Source organism: Cicer arietinum, chromosome 6 (assembly GCF_000331145.2).
Source record: "Cicer arietinum cultivar CDC Frontier isolate Library 1 chromosome 6, Cicar.CDCFrontier_v2.0, whole genome shotgun sequence".
NCBI classification, from domain to species: Eukaryota; Viridiplantae; Streptophyta; class Magnoliopsida; order Fabales; family Fabaceae; genus Cicer; species Cicer arietinum.
In genome coordinates, this window is record NC_021165.2 from 46,403,781 (window position 1) to 46,426,006 (window position 22,226).

Consider the following 22,226-nt stretch of genomic DNA (forward strand, 5'->3'; position numbering starts at 1 on the left):
TTGAATTAAACAATGATTATTTACATATTTTAAATGACATGACATATAATTATATGATACAGAATTATCTAAATTATTAATTATTCATTAATTAAATTAAAAATACAAAAAAAATTAAAATTAAAATATAAGTTTTTACAATATTTTATTTTAATTTTATAATATTAATCATTCTACATTATCAAATAATCTAACGCTATTAATTTTTAATTAAAAAATAAGAAAGACCGAAACGGTAGATTTTTAAAATAAAAGACTAATTTCATATATTAATAAAAAAAGATAATTAAAACTACAATTAAATATATTTGTATAATTTGAATACTTTATAGATTAAATTTAGATTAGATAATAGATATTTATTGATTTTTTAGAAAAGAAAAAAATATATATCTGTTGCATTAAATTTTCTTTCATTGCATGAAATCGCACAAGTAATTTCCTCTCATTTCGCCTCCTTTCTCTCTCTCATTCATCTGCAATTTTTTCCCCTTCCCATGGCTTCTTCACCCAACACTATCCCTTTTTATAAAATTTGATTATGTTTCCATGATTTCATGTGTGTGGCATGAAATATTTAGATGCATGCCCACACCAATAGTATATTTTAAATCAATTTTCTATAAGCTTTGAAGCATATCTCAATATATCCTTGTAAACTTTTCATGATGATTATTGGAGGTTTAAAGTGAAAAAGAACTAGGATCTACCTAATCGATGCAATTTTTGTCCGTTGATTTTTGTCTTGATCGGTTTGCATACCATTTTTTCCGATGGAATGGCAGATCCAGCTAGTTATAGGAGGAATCATGAAATTGATATTGAACAAGTTAGTTTCATCAAAGGTTTCTTATATACTGGTACTTAGTTATATGTTTATTATGTGGAGACCTAGATTGTTACGATCTATAAATTCATTTAATATGAAATTGCAATAAAATAAGATGAATATGTTTTCTATGTATTTTATGGTGTGTAGATAAGAATCTCAGATTAAGGTTTATCATGTTGCAATTAAGGAGGACGAGTAAATTTGTAATGTTTTGGTACTATAGGCAAATTAATGTCCTTTTTTACGAACTCGAGTAGTAATTTGAGAAATTTTTAACGGTTGGTCTACTTTTGATCTGGTGGTTCTTAAAGCTCTTTTTGTATATAGATTAGAATACCACTTGTATTCTAATAATATTATTTTGCTCTTTACAAAAAGTTACTATAGGTGAACGGTGAACCTATTTAGAAAAACTATGAGATCAATGTTTAGACAATAACATGATTTATGATAGAACAATGTAACTTGTTTGATCTATGAAGTTGATTCTATCTAGTGGGATAAGAAAAATTGGTTGTTGTTGTTCGAAGACACGCATAGTTTAAAGAAAGGCACTTAATTATTTTATATTGGGGGAAGGTAAAGACTATTTTGTCTATTTACACTTTCATTGTAAGATTTTACTGAGAGTTCAAATATATGTTACAGTATTAATTATGCATAGTGTCACCTCTAGAGTATGTAGGCGCATGATGAGTACATGATATCTTGTATGAACAATTACATGTTTAGTGGCATTATTAAGAATTAACAAATTGACTTTCTCATAGAAAGGAAACTGTATGAAAACAAGTAATACGCAGTTAAAATTTTAATTTTTGTTCTTAGGATGCTAGATGATATTTATTGTCATATTCACAAACTCTTAAAGAGATCCTAATGTTTGTTGTAACAACGTTGCAGGTTTTCTTCAGATGACATTTGCTACCAAAAACGGAATATCTTTCATTTTCACTTGTTTATAGTACCAGAGTATGGTTGCTTGATTTGGTAAGAAAACAAATTTCCTTTCATAATTGGTTTAATTAAATGTATCAAATTAAATGTATCAAATTCAATGTTGTCTAATATCTGTCATGGTGGATCAATGAAATACTTTTTAGGAACCACCATGGCATTTTATGGGGGCTTAAAACAACGAATTTGTAGCTTTTTCCATGGTCCATCATCTGCAATCAATAACATTGATCACATTTGATTTGAAGAAATAAAATAAAATGAATCTTGCTATGGTTGTATTTTCCATTTATAGAGAGAAATGTCAATATGTTCTTCAACTCTCTGTTTTTAACACTATTAGTTGTTGAAATCCCACATAATAGAGCATTAAAAATACAATATCATATAGTACATATTGCTAGTATTTATCTATAGGAGTATGTTTGTAAGCCTTAGGTCATTTTCAACTGAACAACATAATAGGGATAATAGAAGGACTTAGCTGATGTGAGTTTTATAAGAAATCTATCTGATATATTTGATGACAACTCTTAGCCTAAATTTCCCTTATTGTTATTATTTCACTTGGTGTCTGCTTGTTCCTTAGAATATTCCAAGGATATTGCAAAGCTACAGGAAAATTATGTCTCAGTTCCAGCTTTTCTACTTATAACAAATTGTATCATATATATGAAGAACATTAAATTATAAACTCTGAACAACATATGAAGTCATTACTTCTGTTAGCAATAGTTGTACTAATGTTGTATAAAACTTGACTTTTCATTTATCGTTCTTTGCATTTAATAGTTCTCTTCCAAGTTTATGGTTTATGTGAAATTTCCACAAAGTTTGTGCTAGGTTTAGAGTAAAATATGTAAGAACATTGATCCTAATAACACTTCTATGTTAGATGACAACTCTTTGCTGATTGGATTTAAAGAAAATAAGTCAAATCCAGGGATCTTTTAGAAATTATTTCAATTATGTGAAAAAATTCATTTGAGTGAACTCGTACTATGGAATGCAAGCTCCCTAATAGGTTCGTGTTTTGTGTAATCAGGGACAGTTTGTCACAGGTACTTCTTTACAAGTCTACGTTTGTCCTTATTCATAATGGTCATCCTTTAGATGCAACACTACAGTTAGCTTCAGGCATTGTTCCTGGTAAGCTTAGATGTGGGGTTAGAACTTACAAATATGCAACCAAGGGCAAGTACTGGAGATGGTTTCCGTTTTAGCGCATCTAGTACGCCTAGCAATTCAAGTGGAGGATCTGAAGGAGATGACTTAGAGTCACCAGGTGATGTTTACATATGGGGAGAGGTTTTTGCAGATGGGGTTTCTTCTAAGACCAATGTGTTGATCCCGAAGCTTTTAGAGACAAATCTTGTTCTTGATGTTCGTCATATTGAATCTGGTGCGCGCCACCTTGCTATAGTTAACAAGAAAGGAGAGGTTTTCACTTGGGGAGAAGAATCTGGGGGAAGACTTGGTCATGGTATTGATAACGATTTTGGCAAGCCTCGTCTAGTTGAGTTTCTTGCAGATACTATGTTGAATATTGTTGCCTGTGGGGAGTTTCATACATGTGCTGTGTCTAAATATGATGATTTCTTCACCTGGGGTGATGGTATACATAATGTTGGACTTCTTGGCCATGGTACTGAGGCTAGTCACTGGATACCAAAGAGTGTCAATGGTGCTTTAGATGGACTTCAAGTTGTATCTGTTGCCTGTGGCACATGGCATTCAGCATTGGCAACCTCAAATGGAAAATTGTTTACCTTTGGTGATGGAACATTTGGTGTTTTAGGCCATGGTGATGAAGAGAGTGTATGGTATCCAAAGGAAGTACAATTATTAAGTGGACTGAAGACTATTAAGGTTGCTTGTGGTGTATGGCACACTGCAGCTATTATTGAAGTTGTTTTTCAATCTGGTTCAAATGTTTCATCATGGAAACTCTTCACATGGGGCGATGGTGACAAACATCGTTTAGGCCACGGAAACAAGGAAAACTACCTGCAACCGACCCGTGTCTCCCCCCTTATTGAATATAATTTCCAACAGATAGCATGTGGGCACACCATGACTGTTGCTCTCACTACATCTGGTCATGTCTTTACAATGGGAAGCACTGAAAATGGTCAATTAGGAAATCCAAATTCTGCTGGAAAAGTACCTACTCTAGTCCAAGATAAGTTGCTTGGTGAATTTGTTGAGGAAATATCATGTGGATCACATCATATTGCGGTTTTGACATCTAGAAGTGAACTATATACATGGGGAAAAGGTTCTAATGGAAGACTAGGACATGGTGATATAGATCATAGAAAATCTCCTACACTAGTTGTAGCCTTAAAAGATAGGCATGTAAAACATATCTCATGTGGCTCAAACTTTACATCTTGTATATGTATCCATAAATGGGTCAATGGAACTGATCAATCAGTTTGCTTTGGTTGTAGACAAGCATTTGGTTTAACAAGAAAAAGACATAATTGTTATAATTGCGGATTGATTTTTTGCCATAATTGTAGTTCTAAAAAGGCAATCAAAGCTGCAATGGCTCCAACATCAGAAAAACCTCATCGTGTTTGTGATATTTGTTATACGAAGCTTAAAGTTGTTGACACCAATGATCCTTCCAAGTTTAATGGAAAAGCTACTCCTACTCCTTCGCCTTCTCATTGTTACACAACTAGCAGAGAAAGATTAGACCAGGGTACTTTAAGGTCTACAAAAACTCTCTTCTCTTCCATTACTGAACCAATGAAATACCTTGAAATAAGGAATAATAAGACTGGAACCCAATATGATTCTACTTCTTTTGTCAGAGCTTCTTTAGTTCCATCTCTTTTGCAATTAAAAGATATTGCATTTCCAAGTTCACTGAGTTCGACTCAAAGTATTTTAAAACCTACTACACCTCCTAGTTCATCACAAAGTACCACATGCCCATACAAATATTTATCAAGCCCTCCAACACCTCCTGCCGGTCCAAGAATTTCTGGTGGTCTTTTCAATAGTTTGAGAAGGTTAACTGATGTTTTGAACCAACGGATCTTAGATTTACAAAGCCAAGTAAGTTTAGTATCACTCTAAGTATATATATGTTATTTGAACAACAATTTGAGAAACCTAAATTCAACAACTTCTCACATGGTTAATGCAATTCAAAAATGAGGTTAATGAAGTGTTATATTTGGTAAATATATATATTGGATTTTGCAACTTATTAATCATTTACTGAACTTCATTAAACATGAATTTGAATTGCAGTAACCACATGTGTGATCTATATTATCCGTGTAAAAAGTTGTCAAATTGTTGTTCAAATAACACTACTACTCTAAATATAGCAATCAGATCTATGATTTTAAATTGTGATTGCAGCCACTGTAGTAGTAGATATTGTAGCTGTTGCGATGTGTATTGTGGTAGCTGGTAGTTGTGGCGTGAATTTATTTTTTATTAGCATCATATATAATAATTTATTTTTTATATTATAACTCGCATATCACCTATTTTATCTCTAAAATCTCATAACTATCTCATCATGAACTCTATCATTTTAATACATCACTACAGTGTTCGTTGCAGCCTGATGTGGTGCTATGATACCATTGCACCCAGCATGTTGCGGCTGTTAGGGTGTTGCAATGCAGTTATTACTGTGATTTACGATCACACTGCAATTGTGGCCTGATGTGGTTGTGGACATTTCTGCAACTGCAATATTGTGGCCTCATCATATGATGCGGTCTACAATTTGAAACCATGGCCACACCCTTTGTACACTATTTTGATGAAACATAGTGTCCATATTAACAAGTTAATGCATATTTCTTTGTATAGATTCGATGTTTGGAGCAGATAAATGAAGTGAAAGATGTGAAAATTAATAAGCTTCAGAAAAAGGCTACTGAAGCTATTGCTTTGGCTGCAGTGGAATCTTCACATCATAGAGAAGCAAAAGAAGTTATTGAATCTACTAATCATAAGGTATCTACGATATGTGTTTCAGGCATTGCTCAAATAATTGAATTGAATTAATCATAAGGAATTAATGGAAATAGAATAAAAAATCATGTCGTAAGATATGTAGATTAGCTATATATGAATTAAATAAAAGAAATGTGTTAGAACTGGAATGTAAAACTGAAGAAAAATGAACAGCAAAGATGAAAGAAAGAAAATCAAGAAGGGTTTCTCTCAAAATGTATTATTGAAATTGACAAAAATGAATAGAGTAGGAGTTAAAGATTTGCTAACTGAATTGCCCTGCAATTCAGTCCCAACCAATTAACCCTCTAACTGCCCCCTTATTGAAGACTAAGCTTCTGTTATTTATACTAACCATCATAACTAATTCAGTTAGGATTTACAGCTGATACAACTCAGCAATTAGCAGAACTAACAACATAGAAGTTAAGCTTGGTTCCTTCTCTCATACACCTTCCTAATAGGAAGCTTGCTTGACTAGCAATCCTATCAATACCCCCCCCCCCAAAAGAACTACCTTGTCCTCAAGAGGAAAAGACGGAAAAACCTCCAACATCTTGGAAGCGCGCTCCCAAGAGTTATCACAGGCTGGCAAATGAACCCATTTCACCAAAACCTCCATATTGCCTCCAACATCAGTCCTCCATAACAGTATATCTTCTGAATTCAAGCTCCTCAGTCAACATTGGTGGCAAGGTCTGAGGTGAATGTTGCGGTTTCAAAGCCTTCTTAAGCAATGAAACATGGAACACCGGGTGAACTTTAGTTTCAAGAGGCAAATCTAGCTTGTAAGCCACCTCCCCCACGCGGCTTAGAATCTGAAAAGGGCCATAATACGTAGGAGCCAATTTAGCATATGGTCTATCAGCCAAGGACTTCTAACTTGTAAGGCTGAAGTTTCAAGAAAACCCACTCCCCAACATCAAAATTCACCAACCGCCGGTGCTTATTTGCTTGTGCCCGCATCTGATCTTGAGCTTTCAGCAAATTCTTTCGCAAATCAGCAAGTAAATCATCCCGTTGCTGGGCCAACTGATTAACATCATCCAACTTTGATGGAATGGTGCAGCTCTTAATCAACAATGGAGGGTCTCTTCCATATAAAGCTTTAAAATGTGTCATTCCAACATAGATATTGTAGTTACTGTTAAACTAGAACTCAGCCCAATGCAACCAATTCAACCAAGTCTTGGGATTAGGGCCAGCAAAGCACCTAAGATAGGTCTCTAAGCATCGATTAGCAACTTCGGTTTGACCATCCATTTGAGGGTGATAAGAAGTGCTATGCTTAAGACTAGTTTCGGCCAATTTGAACATCTCCCTCCAAAAACTGCTGAGAAAAACCGCATCTCTATCTGATACAATTGTAGAAGGAAATCCATGAAGCTTCGCAACTTCCATCACAAACAAAGTTGCTACCTCCTTAGCATTGTAAGGATGCCCAAGAGGAAAGAAGTGAGCATACTTTGTAAGTCTATCAATGACTACAAAGATTGTATCCTTGCCTCTAACTCGTGGAAGGCCACCAACAAAATCCATAGAAATATCCTGCCACACTTGGCAAGGAATAGGCAACGGTTGAAGTAGTCCAGCCGGAGATAAAGTGGAGTACTTGTTCCTTTGACATACATCACACTCTTCAATAAACTTCTTGATATCTCTCCTCATGCCTTCCCAAAACAAGAAGCTAGAGACCCTTTTAAAAGTTATGAACAATCCTGAATGCCCTCCACAAGGAGAATCATGGCATTCAGCCAAGATAAGCGGTATTTTGTTAGAACCCTTGGGCAGCACCAATTTACCTTTATACAAAAGTCTTCCCTTCTTGAACTCATAACCATAATGAGAAGTAGGAGAGACAATTAAGTCCTGCACCAACTGCTGCAATTTAGGATCTTGTTGCAATTCCTCATCCCAAGAATCATCATCTTCCACATGTAGAACTGAGAGGGCAGCATACATATCTCTCCTAGACAAGCTATCTGCTGCAGTATTCTCCTTTCTCGGCTTGTATTGGATTTCAAAATCCAAACCAATGAGCTTGACAACCCATTTAAATTTCTCAACACTGAACAATCGTTGATCAGTCAAGAACTTAAGGCTCCTTTGGTCAGTCCTCACAATGAAATGGTTGCCCAAAAGGTAGTGCCTCCATTTGGTCATAGCCTGAACCAAAGCCATAAGCTCCCTCCCATAAATAGACTTTTGTTGAGCTCTCAAAGATAAGCCTTGACTCCAAAATGCAAGGGCTTTACCCTCTTGCATCAAAACAGCCCCCAACCCCTTACTAGAAGCATCGGTTTCGATTACAAAGACCTTAGTGAAATCAGGTACAGCCAACAAAGGAAGATCAACCATGGCTGTTCTCAAAGCCTGAAACGCAGATATAGCTTCCTCAGTCCAACAAAACTTGTCCTTCTTCAAAAGCTCAGTTAAGGGTCTGGCTAATTTACCATAACCTTGGACAAAACGTCTATAATACCCTGTTAATCCAAGGAAACCCCTAAGACCCTTCACATCCGTAGGAATAGGCCAAGACGTCATGGCTGCAGTCTTGGACGGACAAGCTGCCACCCCTTCTCCAGAAATCACATGTCCCAGGTACTTAAGACTAGACTGTCCAAAGCTACATTTTTTCTTATTTGCCTTCAACCCATTCTACATCAGCACTGCCAAGACTTGGTGGACATGAACAAGATGAGCTGACATATCCTTGCTATACACCAAAATGTCATCAAAAAAGACCAGGACAAACCTCCAGAGGAAAGGCTTCAAAACCTCATTCATGAGGGCTTGGAATGTGGAAGGAGCATTGGTAATACCGAAAGGCATCACCAAGAACTCATAATGCCCCTCATGAGTTCGGAAAGCCGTCTTCTCTATATCATCTTCCTTCATCTGAATTTGATGATAGCCTGATTTTAAATCAAGCTTAGTGAATATTGTTGCTCCATCAAGTTCATCCAGCAACTCCTCAATGATAGGTATGAGGAATTTGTTAGGGATAGTAATTTTGTAGAGAGCCCTATAATCCACGCAAAAACGCCAACCCCCATCTTTCTTCTTGACCAAGATGATGGGACTAGAGTAAGGGCTAACGCTCGGTCTTACAATGCCAGCCTCAAGCATTTTTGAAACCAACCGCTCTATCTCCATTTTTTGATAGTGTGGATACTACTTATAAGGTCGTAGATTAAGTATCTCAGCTCCCTCCTTCAAATGAATTGCATGATCTAACCTCCTTTGGGGTGGAAGACCTTGAAGATCCTCAAAAACCTCAGAATATTGCTAAAGAACCTCTGCAACAGCTTCAGGGATGATTGAAACCTCTACTGGTTTCTGCTCTGCAGAATCGTACTGAATCAACAAACCTTCCCCTTCTTCCTTCAAAATTTGCATGAAGGCTCCATAAGACAATTCAGTCTTAGTTAAGGAAGGATCACCAACCAACGTAATCAACTTGTCATCTCTAGACAAGGTAAGCTCCAACTTGCCAAAGTTGGTTTTGACCTCTCCCAAACAAGAGAGTCAATCCAAACCCAACACCAAGTCCACCTCTTGCAGGGAGAACAAATAAAACTCTTGCCTAATCTCCATTCACCTTCCCTTACATTTCACCCTATGACCATCCCCCATTTCCACAATGTAAGAAGGAGTATCTTCCACCAGCAAGCTCAGTTTCTGAACTACTTCCTGAGAAATGAAGCTATGAGAAGCTCCACAATCTATGAGTACCAAAACAAAGTTGTTTTGAACTACCCCTTGTATCTTCCAAGAATTTGTGGAAGTCAGCCCAACCATTGAACAAAGAGACAATTGCAGAGAATTGAAAGTTTCTACCTCATGAAACTCAGCATCACTGTCCTCCTCGTCATCTTCTTCTAAAATAATCATAAGAAATTGCTGATTCTTGCATTTATGGTCTTTATGATATGGCTCATCACATCTGAAACAGAGTCCCTTCTCCCTTTTGTCTCTCATTTCCGCCCCGGACAACCGTTTGAAATCACCACCCCTGGTTTTATTCCCTTCCCCAGCCTGAACACTCACCAGATTAGTAGCAGAGGTACCACTCTCAGTTTTCTTATCCAACCAAGGCTTAGTATCAACAGTCACAGTCTTATCGTAAGAACTAGCCTTAAAAATAGTGGTTGGCTTAGTGAAAGTGTTGGTTCCTTTCTTGGTCCAAACCAGATTCTTCTCCTCAATCATAATAGATTTTTGAATTAAATCAGACAAAGACTTTAATTCATAAAGTTTTACCCCCACTTGAATTTCCTCTTTCAAGCCATTCATGCAAATTCCTCGTGCAAATTCTTGATCAATGGTCTTCAAAGCTCCAACATACTTCTCAAACTCCTCCACAAATTCCACCACCGTCCCCGTTTGTTTGAGTGCCAGCAACAACTCAAAGGGATTTTGTACCATTGACAGTTGAAACCTGTGAAGCACCGCCAACTTGAACCCGTCCCAAGTTGGTTCAAGATTGCACCTAGCCCACCAGTAATACCAGCTTAGTGCTCTACCCTCCATGGCCACCAAAGTGGCATGCAACTTCTCCCCGGGAGCGCTTCGTAATTTGAAGTATCGTTCCAAACGATGCGTCCAACCGTACGCATCGTCGCTTGAGAAAATCGGGATCTCCATCTTCCTCCACCGATTGTGCTCAACGTGTTCACCCAGGGTCTACCACCGCTGCCGCTGGAATCAATCCTGGCCGCGAGTGCAGCCAATTGATCCTCCGTGTGTTTGGCGTGCGCATCTGCCAACTCCAATCGTGTGCGCCATTCCTCGCGCTCCTGCTCCCAATCACTCGAATCTCTCACCATGCTTCTTGTCTTCATGCAATGCGCAGTAGAAGAAAGTGAACTTAGGGCACCAGATCGGTGCTCTGATACCAGTGTTAAAACTAGAATGTAAAACTGAAGAAAAATGAACAGCAAAGATGAAAGAAAGAAAATCAAGAAGGGTTTCTCTCAAAATAAGATTTTAAATCTACTTTAAGCACCAAAATTAGATTTTAAACAAAGCTACATTTTTCTAGAGATTCATTCTTAGCATTAGAGTCTCAATAAACAACTTTAAAGGAATGGGTACCTTTCTCCTTCCTTAGAGCATAAACCCTAATCCAAAAATTCTACCCAAGAACTTGCGAAAATATGAGAAAGATTGCTTAGCGAATGTATACCTTTCCTATGGGTTTATGGTTTAGGGAGACTAATTTATGACTTTAAGAGAGAAGAATAGGAAAAGGAAAGAAAAGAAAAAAAAATGAAAAGGGGTGGGGAAGTTGTAGCCGAGAGAGAGGAAAGGAATAGAGGGAGTGAGATAGAAGGAGAGTGAAAGTGAGTGGGGTAATGTTCTATTCATTTATTTATTTATTTATTTATTATTATTATTATTATTATTATTATTATTATTATTATATATTATTATTAATATATATATTTTAAAATTTTAAATGAAACGATTTGTTAGTAGCCAAAACAAGTCAGTAGCCAAAACTTTTACATCTGTATTCGACTATGACCTTCTGTAGTCGAATACAAAACAAGTCAGTAGCCAAAACTTTTACATCTGTATTCGACTACGACCTTCTGTAGTCGTATACAAAACAAGTCAGTAGCCAAAACTTTTACATCTGTATTCGACTACGCCCTTCTGTAATCGAATACAAAGCAAGTCAGTGGCAAAAATCACGAAATTGTATTCGACTACATAAAGGATATATTCGAATACAAGGTGCAAATTTTGAATAAATCTAAACGTTACAAAGAGGTGTATTCGAATACATACATCATGTATTCGAATACAACTGGAAGCAATACAATTTTTCAGATCTGAAATGGTTCTAGATCATTGTATTTGTTCATCAAACCTCTTGGATCAATGGCCACGAATCTGAAGAGATGTTTATGGAGTATAAATACACCATAACTTCAGATCAAAAAATTACAATCCTTTGAATCAAACCTTGAACAACTTTGAACAAAATTCTGATTTTTACAAAGTACTTGCATTTCACTTTCATATCATTCAGAAAGTGAAATAACCTTACTTTGTTGCATAAGTACACAACCGAGAGAAACTCTAGAAGCATCCCAATAAACTGCATAACTTTCACCACCTAGGGGTAATGCCAAAATAGGTGCTTACGTCAAATACTCCTTTAATTTTTGAAATCTCACCTCACATGCATCAGTCCATTGAAACTCAACTTTCTTCTAGGTTAACCTAGTCAACGGAGATGCGATTTTAGTGAAATCCTTCACAAAACGTCGATAATAACCCGCTAAACCAAGAAAACTCTGAATCTCCTTTGTTGTGGTAGGTTTGGGCCAATTCTGTACTGCTTCCACCTTACTTGGATCAACACTTATTCCATTCTTAGACACAACATGACCTAAAAATGCCACACTATCCAACCAAAACTCACATTTAGAGAATTTGACATATAATTGTTTATCTCTTAAAGTTTGCAAAACCAACCTCAATTGTCGCTCGTGTTCTTCTTTACTCTTGGAATAAACAAGGATATCATCAATAAACACAACCAGAATTGATCCAAGAAAGGTTTAAAAATGTGATTCATCAAATCCATAAAAGTTGTTGGGGCATTAGTAAGCCCAAAAGACATAACAAAAAATTCATAATGTCCATAACGCGTGCGGAAAGCTGTCTTCGTTATATCATCCCTCTTAATCTTTAACTGGTGATACCCTGACTGTAAATCAATCTTAGAAAAACATTGAGTTTCTTGAAGTTGATCAAATAACTCATCAATGCATGGTAAAGGGTATTTATTCTTTACAGTTTCTTTATTCAATTGTTTATAGTCTACAACACATATTGTTACCCTTTTAATTGACTACGACAATCAATTAGTTTGAAGTCTTACAGATTATGGGGTTTTATCTGTAAAGGTGCTTGCAAAACTCTTCATCCTACAAACTTGACACTTAATTGGAGTAAAAAGATTTGGAATGTTATAATTCATCCTTCCATGTCTTTTCTTGTTTGGCGTCTTTTTCATAATAAGATGCCTATAGATGATTGATTGTGGACTCGTGGGTGTGTAGTAGTGTCATGTTGTCGATTGTGCTCTCAAGCCTAAGAAACTATTGCTCATCTTTTTTTTTATTGTGTTTTTGCTACTGAGCTCTAGAACTGCTTGTGTTTTTTTGCCATTTTTCTATACTTGATTTATGTAGAAAAACAATGGAGTTCTCAAGTAAGGGACGTCGTCCTCATGCTATCATTCACACCATCTGGGTTATTTGGTTTGTCCCAATTAATTAGCTTTTAACAACAAGTTGATTAACGTGCATCGCGCTATTCATATGGTTTTCTCTATTGTATCTCTCTCTGGAAGATTCTCTAAGAGTGTTGCATCTTCATCAATGTAGGAATTCTTTATTGTGAAGTATTTTTCTATTGACTGTTATGTTCCTAAAGTCCCTGTTGTTATGCAAGTTAATTGGTTGAGGTCTCTTTGTGGTTGGATTAAATGTAATATTGATGGTGCCTCTAGAGGTAAATCTAACCTATCTACTATTGGAGCTATTTTTAAGGACTCTCGTGGCATTATTGCTGGTTGTTTTTTGAATTATTTGGGTGTTTCTACATCATTCCATGTTGAACTCTCTATTGCTACATATGCTATTGAGATTGTTCATTCTAAATGTTGGTTTCATCTTTGGATAGAGTGTGGCTCCTTGTTGGTTGTCCAATCTTTTACTAATACAAATCTTGTGACTTGGCAATTGAAGTGTAACACCCCGATTTTCAAGAGCGCGAGTGTATTTTTTTTTTTCAAAACAAATTCATATTAACAAAGAAATAAATAAGGAAATACTTTTGGATAAATATTTAAGTCGTAGCACAACGACAAATAAGTCAACAGAATTTACAAGCAGCGGAATAGTTTTTGAAATACGAATCCAAAGTATTTACACTTCAAAAAGTGGTACATAGAACCCATCAATAATAAAATGTCAAGCTGACAATATTGGTATAGGTACAGTCTTTCAAATTAAAATGAACACATCCCAAAAGAAAGACATCTAGTCTCTATACGTCAACCTAATATGATCATTCTATAAAAACTATACATCCCGAGTGATCTTCACGCGCACCGCAAGATCCTCCTAACATAGCTCCAGTCAGGTGTGCCCAACTACATTCCCATCCACAGGGTACTAACCGGTAAGATGGTCCTGGTTCTCATCTGAGGGCAAAGCCCAGATTTCCACAATAGTTGTAAAGGGTCACCAACCGAAATTAACAATTAACACATAACATTTAAGTTTTTGAATGCACAAAATAACCTTTCCACTAAGCATGCACCTTAAAAGGATTTTCCGTATGCTAAAAGTTCATATAATGCTTGCCAAATGAGAATGAAGTCAAAATAAGTCTTAAATCAATCAAGTAATAAACAACTGGCCAATCCATTGATGAACCAATTGAGCAATCGATCATCTAACTCAAAATAAGAATTTCCAAAACATAACACTTAGCAATTTCCACACAATCACCACGACAACTTGAGTTTCGAAACAGTTTTACAATCAATTTCACTTACACACAATTTGTTCCAAAACATAGACACTTAGTACAATCATCACAAAACGTAGACATTAAGAGATTCCCCATTCTTAATACTCGTTTAACTTAAACGATTTTCACGACAACATTAAGTAAACGTAGACATTAAGAGATTCCCCATTCTTAATACTCGTTTAACTTAAACGATTTTCACGACAACATTAAGTAAACGTAGACATTAAGAGATTCCCCATTCTTAATACTCGTTTAACTTAAACGATTTTCACGACAACATTAAGTAAACGTAGACATTAAGAGATTCCCCATTCTTAATACTCGTTTAACTTAAACGATTTTCACGACAACATTAAGTAAACGTAGACATTAAGAGATTCCCCATTCTTAATACTCGTTTAACTTAAACGATTTTCACGACAACATTAAGTAAACGTAGACATTAAGAGATTCCCCATTCTTAATACTCGTTTAACTTAAACGATTTTCACGACCACATTAAGTTAACGTAGACATTAAGAGATTCCCCATTCTTAATACTCGTTTAACTTAAACGATTTTCACGACAACATTAAGTAAACAAGACATTAAGCGATTCCCCATTCTTAATACTCGTTTAACTTAAACGATTTTCACGACAACATTAAGTAAACAAGACATTAAGCGATTCCCCATTCTTAATACTCGTTTAACTTAAACGATTTTCACGACAACATTAAGTAAACAAGACATTAAGAGATTCCCCATTCTTAATACTCATTTAACTTAAACGATTTTCAAAACAAACATTAAGTAAACAAGACATTAAGAGATTCCCCATTCTTAATACTCATTTAACTTAAACGATTTTCACGACAACATTAAGTAAACGTAGACATTAAGAGATTCCCCATTCTTAATACTCATTTAACTTAAACGATTTTCAAAACAAACATTAAGTAACCAAGACATTAAGAGATTCCCCATTCTTAATACTCGTTTAACTTAAACGATTTTCAAATTCCACACAAAACAAACTCAAACATATTATCAAATTCAATCCACGATTCACACCAAAACACATCAATTCATTTCTCCACAAAATCCAACCATACACATAACAAATTTCATAAGCATGAATCATAAACACGTTAAACTTCATTTACTCAAATTCATACACCAATGGGTTAAATTCATTTTCCGCGAAACATTCATCAATATCACCAAAACCTAACTCTAAGATTTTACCCATAAAGCCTTAAATTCATTTTCCCCAAATCAACACTTTAATCCTAACAAAATTCTTTCCCACACAACCACAAATAAGTCCCTAAATGCAAACTAGAAGTTTGGAAGGAGCCCTTACCTTGACGTTAGCTTTAACGTGCGATTACGGTACCGCGAGTAAATCTGGTAAAATCTCCGCTCGCAACGTCACTTCCAAAGTTGGTTCCCTAGCACCGTAGCGTGGTAGTGAACAACTTTCCATTCTATCTCTTTGCGAAACGAAGCTTGGATCTAGAAGAAACGTGAGAGTTTGTGTTTGACGGTTTTGAAATCCCTAATGCCGTTTTTCTTCGTTTTCGAATCAAACAAGAAGAATGAAGCTGGGAAATCTTTGGTTTCTAACCCACCAAGTCTTGGGTTTCCTTTCTTGAAGCAAAAGGAAGCAAAGAAGATGAAGTCACGAGAAGGAAGAATGAGAAATCGCGAGGCAGAGGGAGAAGAAATGTGTTCTATTTTCTTTCCTTTTTCCTTTCTTTCTTTTTCCTTTTCTTCTATTTTCTTTCCTTTCCTTTTCTTTCTTTTTCTTCGTTTTCGAATCAAACAAGAAGAATGAAGCTGGGAAATCTTTGGTTTCTAACCCACCAAGTCTTGGGTTTCCTTTCTTGAAGCAAAAGAAGGAAAAAGCAAGGAGAAGCAAGAAGGAAGAAAAAGGGCGAACTCGCGAGGCAAGGAGGAAAACGCTTATGTTTTCTCTGTTTCCTTTCCTCTTGTTTACATATATAACTTATAAACATATATATACATTACATATAATAACATATATATATATATATATATATATATTACTAATAATAATAATAATATATAATATATATATATAATAATTAAACCTAAACCCATAAATACCTAAATATCTAGATATTTATGAAATCATCACTTCTCAAACCATTTTGATAAAAATATCTACTATCGTCGCAACTCAATTGACAGATAAAATTTTCAGCGACAAGTGATATTTTTAACAAAACTCTCTGGTGACCAATTCTTCATAACGTAAATAAATTATACTTCGACAAATAATTTTAATCCAATTTCCAAAAATATATTTTTGGCATTTAACCCATTAATTACCAAAAACTGGACTAAAAGCCTAAGAACTTCAACACCAAATACCTTAAAATTGTATAATTTAGGATTTAAAATTAAGGGTCTTACATTACTACCCCCTAAAATTAGTTTCGTCCTCAAAACTTAAAGTATGAGTAACAATCCACACTAGGTTTGTACTCAAATTCAACATACAATTCACAACTTGTTTCATCAGGCCTACTCGAAAAAAGTGTTGCCTACCCCTTTTCATAGGGTGCTTAATAACTCTACACACTACCATAGCCGGTAAGACTCGTCAGTTCCATTCAACATGATTTTGTCTACTATCAACAAGAGATTAAGGATGATCAGTCCCTCAATTTGTCAATAAATAGCCAACAACCATGATGGTGGCTTGGAATATCTTAATCAAACTGTAATAGCGCTTCTTGCGACTTACAACTGAGGTTATCCTAATGTACAAGCAGTCAACAATCTTCTCAAAGCCTACTGAGTTTTCCTTATTTTCCTATAACTTTGATCCTGTCGACGAAGTACAATTTCCCATAGCTATGTCACATAGCCTCATTTGCATCCACTTGGTACAAAACATCCATTTGGTACCAAACCGAAACACTAAGTATGACACCAACACACTGAGCACAAAACAATCACAACAACCGATAACTCCTAACTTTCTCCATTGTCCACCAATCCTCGATTTTTCTTTAGTCGTACAACTACTTCAAACCGTAGTGTTCTTACCAGTATGTTATTCCAATTATAACTTTAATAATTCTATCCCCACATCCGCTTGGTGATCCAAGCTTCCTCAAATATTTTTGAAATCATGCCAAAGTCTATACTACTTAGGACACACAAACTTCCTTTCAGTTTAGTACTTCATTTCAAGAGTCACGTTTCCAACAAAATTCAACCTGAATTCCATTCACTGATTAAGACCTACACTGGTCTCATGCCTAACACCTCCAATTAACACTTCGCTAATCAATTTCCTACACACTTCGCAATTCTGGACAAACCTGAAAATAATGTTCCTACATCCACTACCAACATTCATTCTGATGCTTCTCAACTTCGCCCCGTCCTTTCTTTGTAGGTCGATGATTATATTTTCATTACAACATGTCAAACACATTGTATTCACTCCATCATTTTTCCATTTATACAAACCTTATATTTCTACCTTGAACCTTGATACATCTTCATTATAGTGATTTCAATAAATCAAGCATCACTAATTTCCACCAAACTTTTCCATTTCATGTTCAATTGTTTCCTATCAAACAAACATTTAACTCCTTTGATTGACGAACACAATCACAACCTCCATGACATGCACTCAAGTAATGCCTTTGTATCATTGGCATACCTTTATAATAATAATGTCTGAATTATAGGTGAGATAATTCCTTTTCCTGAATCTTTAATTGTCATAAGCTACATCTCTATGTGCTGCTCCAACAATTTCTTGGCACATTTTCCAATATTTGGTTCACTCGCTGGATTCTTATTCCTTCTCAACCTTCACCAAGATGCAAACTAAAAGAATCCTAACAATCGAACGTCCTAAAAAATTATTTCTCAAACGTTCCTCATAAGCATTTCCTAAGAAATAATTATCTATAACTTCATCCTCAATCCTATAATCGTCATGAGATTCATACTTAATAATATGTGTCGCGGATCTAGTTTAACTCGAATGTTCGACCTTACCCCTCAAGGTATCGACTATTCCTCAAAGTGTACTTTATCTAACCAAGGTAGTATTCACCCTTAATGTGCAGTGCCCCTTAACTTCAATACAAGCCTCTTCCTGGACACCTAAACACCAAAATGTTATTCCAAAAGGAAGCCTCGTCTTCCCAACAATTCCATGATGTTCACATGTCTTTGACATTATCAAACTTCATCCAGTCTCATCCTGAGATCTACAAGAAAACATCTAATACTTTTCTTAACAAAAATCCTCCACTTAGAAATTAGGAAGGTCCTAGAAATGTGTCTAAAGTTATCTACTTGTACCTATAAGTACTCTCATGTATTTGTCATAAGAAGCAAGCAAATTGTGAGTTTTCTCTAGGAAACATTTCCCTTGTTAACAAAGTATTAACGGGCACCAACCTATGAAGCATAGAGGAAAATACCCATGGGATACTACACTAACACATAAATATTAATAATAATTTGAGAAAATTAAAGTTGTTAAATGTAACTATGTATGTTAGTGTAGTGTTGATATCAAACACCGACATGTATTTGGCATCAGACAAACATGCCTTCAATAAGAAATATCAGTGCCACATAGGCACCAATTCCCATAAGTAGGAAGGGATGTGTACGTCACTTAGAGGGCGTGAGTGTCATTTAAAGATACCTAAAAGATGAAAGTGCAAATTTCCTTATATTTATTGGGTGACATAAACTTAATATTAATGATAAACTAAAAGGAGAAAATTACAAAGAAGATAGATTTCAAAAAGAAAAAATATAATGAATAAGGAGTTTTGGTTTCTTGTCTTAATTAGAGAGACTTGTCTTTCATTTTATTCAGTTGAAGGACATAATTGAGAAGCTACCAAAAGAAATTCCAGAAAGCAATATATTGAGTGCTATACAAACTAAAGCTGAAGATTTTCTAAAAGAAGTTTCAGAATCTGAAACATCAGAGTTGGAGTCCAAGCAACAAAATGTACAAGACATGTCTGCAACAGATATCAGACTAGTAGAAAATGCCGACCTTGTAGAAAATATCATTAATGACTCATCTAATCTGGAAAATATCAGACTAGTAGAAAATGCCGACCTTGTAGAAGTTGACTCTGGTCTAGATGGATCGAAGTTAGAGTCTTTGCAACAGAATTCACTTGATATAAATTCCTCAAATAGTGGCACGTTTGAACTGCAAGATCATAAACTAGAACAAAATTCTGACGTTCAAGGAATTGAGCATAGTCAAAATGGAGAAAATTTCTGGGAAGAAATTAATAAACCAATGTTGGAGTCAGAGCAACATAATTCTCCTGATATATCTACCTCAGATGGTGATACTTCTAAACTGCAAGAACACATAGATGAAAAAATTGATGAGATTAATGAAGGAGTTGAAAAATCTGAGGCTGGAATAAATGTTCTTCAAGAAAGTAATGGATCATCTGTATCTAGTGTTGGAGAAGTGATGTCCCGTCAAAACTTAGAAAATGATTCAAGATCACTTGACACATCAAGATCTGGGAGATTACAAGAAACACAGGTCATTGAAAAATTTGAGCCTGGTGTTTATGTGATACTCATGCTACGAGTTGATGGAATCAAAATTTTTAAACGAGTTAAATTCAGGTTAGTTTGATGTGTCAATTTATAATTATGATTGTTGGTTGGTATATGTATCTCAATCCAGTGATATTACCTTATATTAAAAAATAAATTTAATTGCAGTTTTGGTTTCTCTATTTTTACAAATTCATCTCATTGGTCTCCCTATTTTAAAAGGCGACAGTTTTGGTCACCCTCTTAGATTTTTTAACTAAAAAATGAAGATTTCACATATTTTAAATTATGTGACATAAGATTTCAAGACATAAAACAATCTATATGCATTAATTATTCATATGTCATTAATTAAATTATAAAAATAAAAAATTTCTGAAGTTGGAAGTTAAGTTTTTAGATGATTTAATTGTGATTTTCATAGTTGTTAATTATTTTACATTATCATATCATATTCACGTTACTTAAAACATATAACATCGCCATTTTTTGTAAAAAAATCATAATGAGATATCAAAACTGTCAAATTTTGAAGTAGGGAGACCAATTTTATGAATTAGTAAAAATAAGGGGATTTACACTGTAATTAAGCTTAAAACATATATGTAGAATTATGGTCACTCAAATAATGAATATATTTAAGAATTTGGATTCCCGGCAATCGCAAAGGAAATAGATTGACACATTCAAGTCCATCAGTGTCTCTTTGGTTTTAATCAAACAGTACAAAAATATTGATTTATATTATATAATTTAAAATATCGAGCTTAAATCTGAATCGTTTGATCTTGATTAAACAATTATCGATGTCTCGAATGCATGAATGCATAGTCACTCTGCGAACATGAATTATTTTCAATTTTTCAAATTGGCTTAACTATAGTATAAGCCATCCTAATTTCTAAAATTCTTAATTTTAATTCTCATATTTTATTTTTCAATGTATTATTTTATTTTTTGATTTATTTAATCTTTACCATATATTATTTTTAATTAGTTTGGTCTTCGCACATTTTTAATTGCACCTTTAGTCCTTAATTTAGAGGATTTTGAACATTTTGGGCCCTATAAATTTTTTTGACTAAAAATCCAAAATACCGTTGAATTTAAGGGACGAAAAGTGCGATTAAAATGGTTCAAGGAACAAATTCACCAAAAATAATGTGAGATCAAAGTGATGAAAAATTAAAGAGTCTAAAATTGTAAATTTGTGAAAATAGAGAACCAAAACTTTATTCAACTCTTATAAATATGTTCCTAAACTAAAAATGTTTGTTAGTATGCTCTCGAACTTGTCAATATTTTATAATTGATTTCCCAAAATTTAATTAATTTGTTATTAAATTTCTAAATTTTTTAATGTGTAATTAGATCAGTTAAGTTCAGAGATTCACTTATAAAAAACTTGTAAGAGATTTTAGAGGGTACTAATGGTTAGTTTACAACTATCTTATACGCAAGTTGAATATTATCATTTGAAATTACAATGCTAAGCTCTTACCATTAAGCTGATACTTCGAAGACTTAAATGGGTTTAGATAGGTCATAATTGTGGATTCATATAGATGGTCCAATTTAGAAAGGCAAAAAGGCTTGGATCATAATTGTGTTCTCTTGTTATTTTTTCCTTGACTTTTATTTGGTCTTTTATCCTCTTTGTGTTCCTATTTCATGCTAATAACATTTTTTGTTTACTCGTTGTTTGAATGCAGTAAGCGAAGGTTTACTGAGAATCAAGCAGAAGAATGGTGGAGCCAAAATAAAATTCGGGTTCTTAGAAAATATCTCCAACACATCAAAACTGGATCTTCTAACATTACACAACATATTAAAGAAAATGTTGAGTCGTCACCTTCCTAAACTTAAATATATTTTGCCTGTAGGCATTACCTTAGTTTTGATGAAATGATTTCACATTTAGAATGATCATCAATCAAGTGGAAAGAAAGGAAGCTTTAATTTAGGATTTGTAGTCAACCATGTATTCAATGAGGATAGGAATTGTAGTCATATAGAAGAACTACTTGAGTATATGTAGCAAAGTTAGTCTATCCAATAAAAAAATGTAGGAAAGTTAGCATTTTACTTTGATTTTTTATCAACTAAAAAATACCAGATATGGTGTGATATTTGTGTGCACGCTTGCAACTCAAATACTTTGTGGGTTTTACCCGCCGCAACTTGATTGCAAAAATGAACTGTCGTTGTTGCCTTGGGGGCCATATCTTTGGCGCATTCAAGATGTGTGTGTATGGATCTCTACCGCAATGGTAGTAGAAATCGTTAAATCTAGGAAGAG

At 34.8% G+C, this 22,226-nt stretch overlaps 1 protein-coding gene across 2 annotated transcripts; it reads left to right on the plus strand.

Moving 5' to 3' along the window:
• The first annotated feature begins 416 nt into the window (after nt 1-416).
• Nucleotides 417-22,012, plus strand: LOC101504045 (PH, RCC1 and FYVE domains-containing protein 1-like). 2 transcript variants are annotated; one of them, XM_012720123.3, is made up of 6 exons: nt 417-845; nt 1,736-1,822; nt 2,835-4,858; nt 5,633-5,779; nt 19,212-19,996; nt 21,640-22,012. In XM_012720123.3, exons 3-6 carry the CDS (start codon nt 2,972-2,974, stop codon nt 21,785-21,787), a joined length of 2,967 nt encoding a protein of 988 aa, XP_012575577.1. In that variant the 5' UTR covers nt 417-845; nt 1,736-1,822; nt 2,835-2,971; the 3' UTR covers nt 21,788-22,012. The 2 variants fall into 2 exon arrangements, with proteins under 2 accessions (XP_012575577.1, XP_027186502.1); XM_027330701.2 differs by having other exon boundaries at nt 417-829.
• Nucleotides 22,013-22,226: the final 214 nt, after the last annotated feature.

What these genes read in the sequence shown, in the direction of transcription:
- LOC101504045 (XM_012720123.3), top strand. Translation starts at nt 2,972, where the DNA reads ATGCAACCAAGGGCAAGTACTGGAGATGGTTTCCGTTTTAGCGCATCT. An exon ending in TCTTAGATTTACAAAGCCAA is followed by an intron (nt 4,859 to 5,632) that starts GTAAGTTTAGTA and finishes TTCTTTGTATAG; the next exon opens with ATTCGATGTTTGGAGCAGAT. An exon ending in TTGAATCTACTAATCATAAG is followed by an intron (nt 5,780 to 19,211) that starts GTATCTACGATA and finishes CATTTTATTCAG; the next exon opens with TTGAAGGACATAATTGAGAA.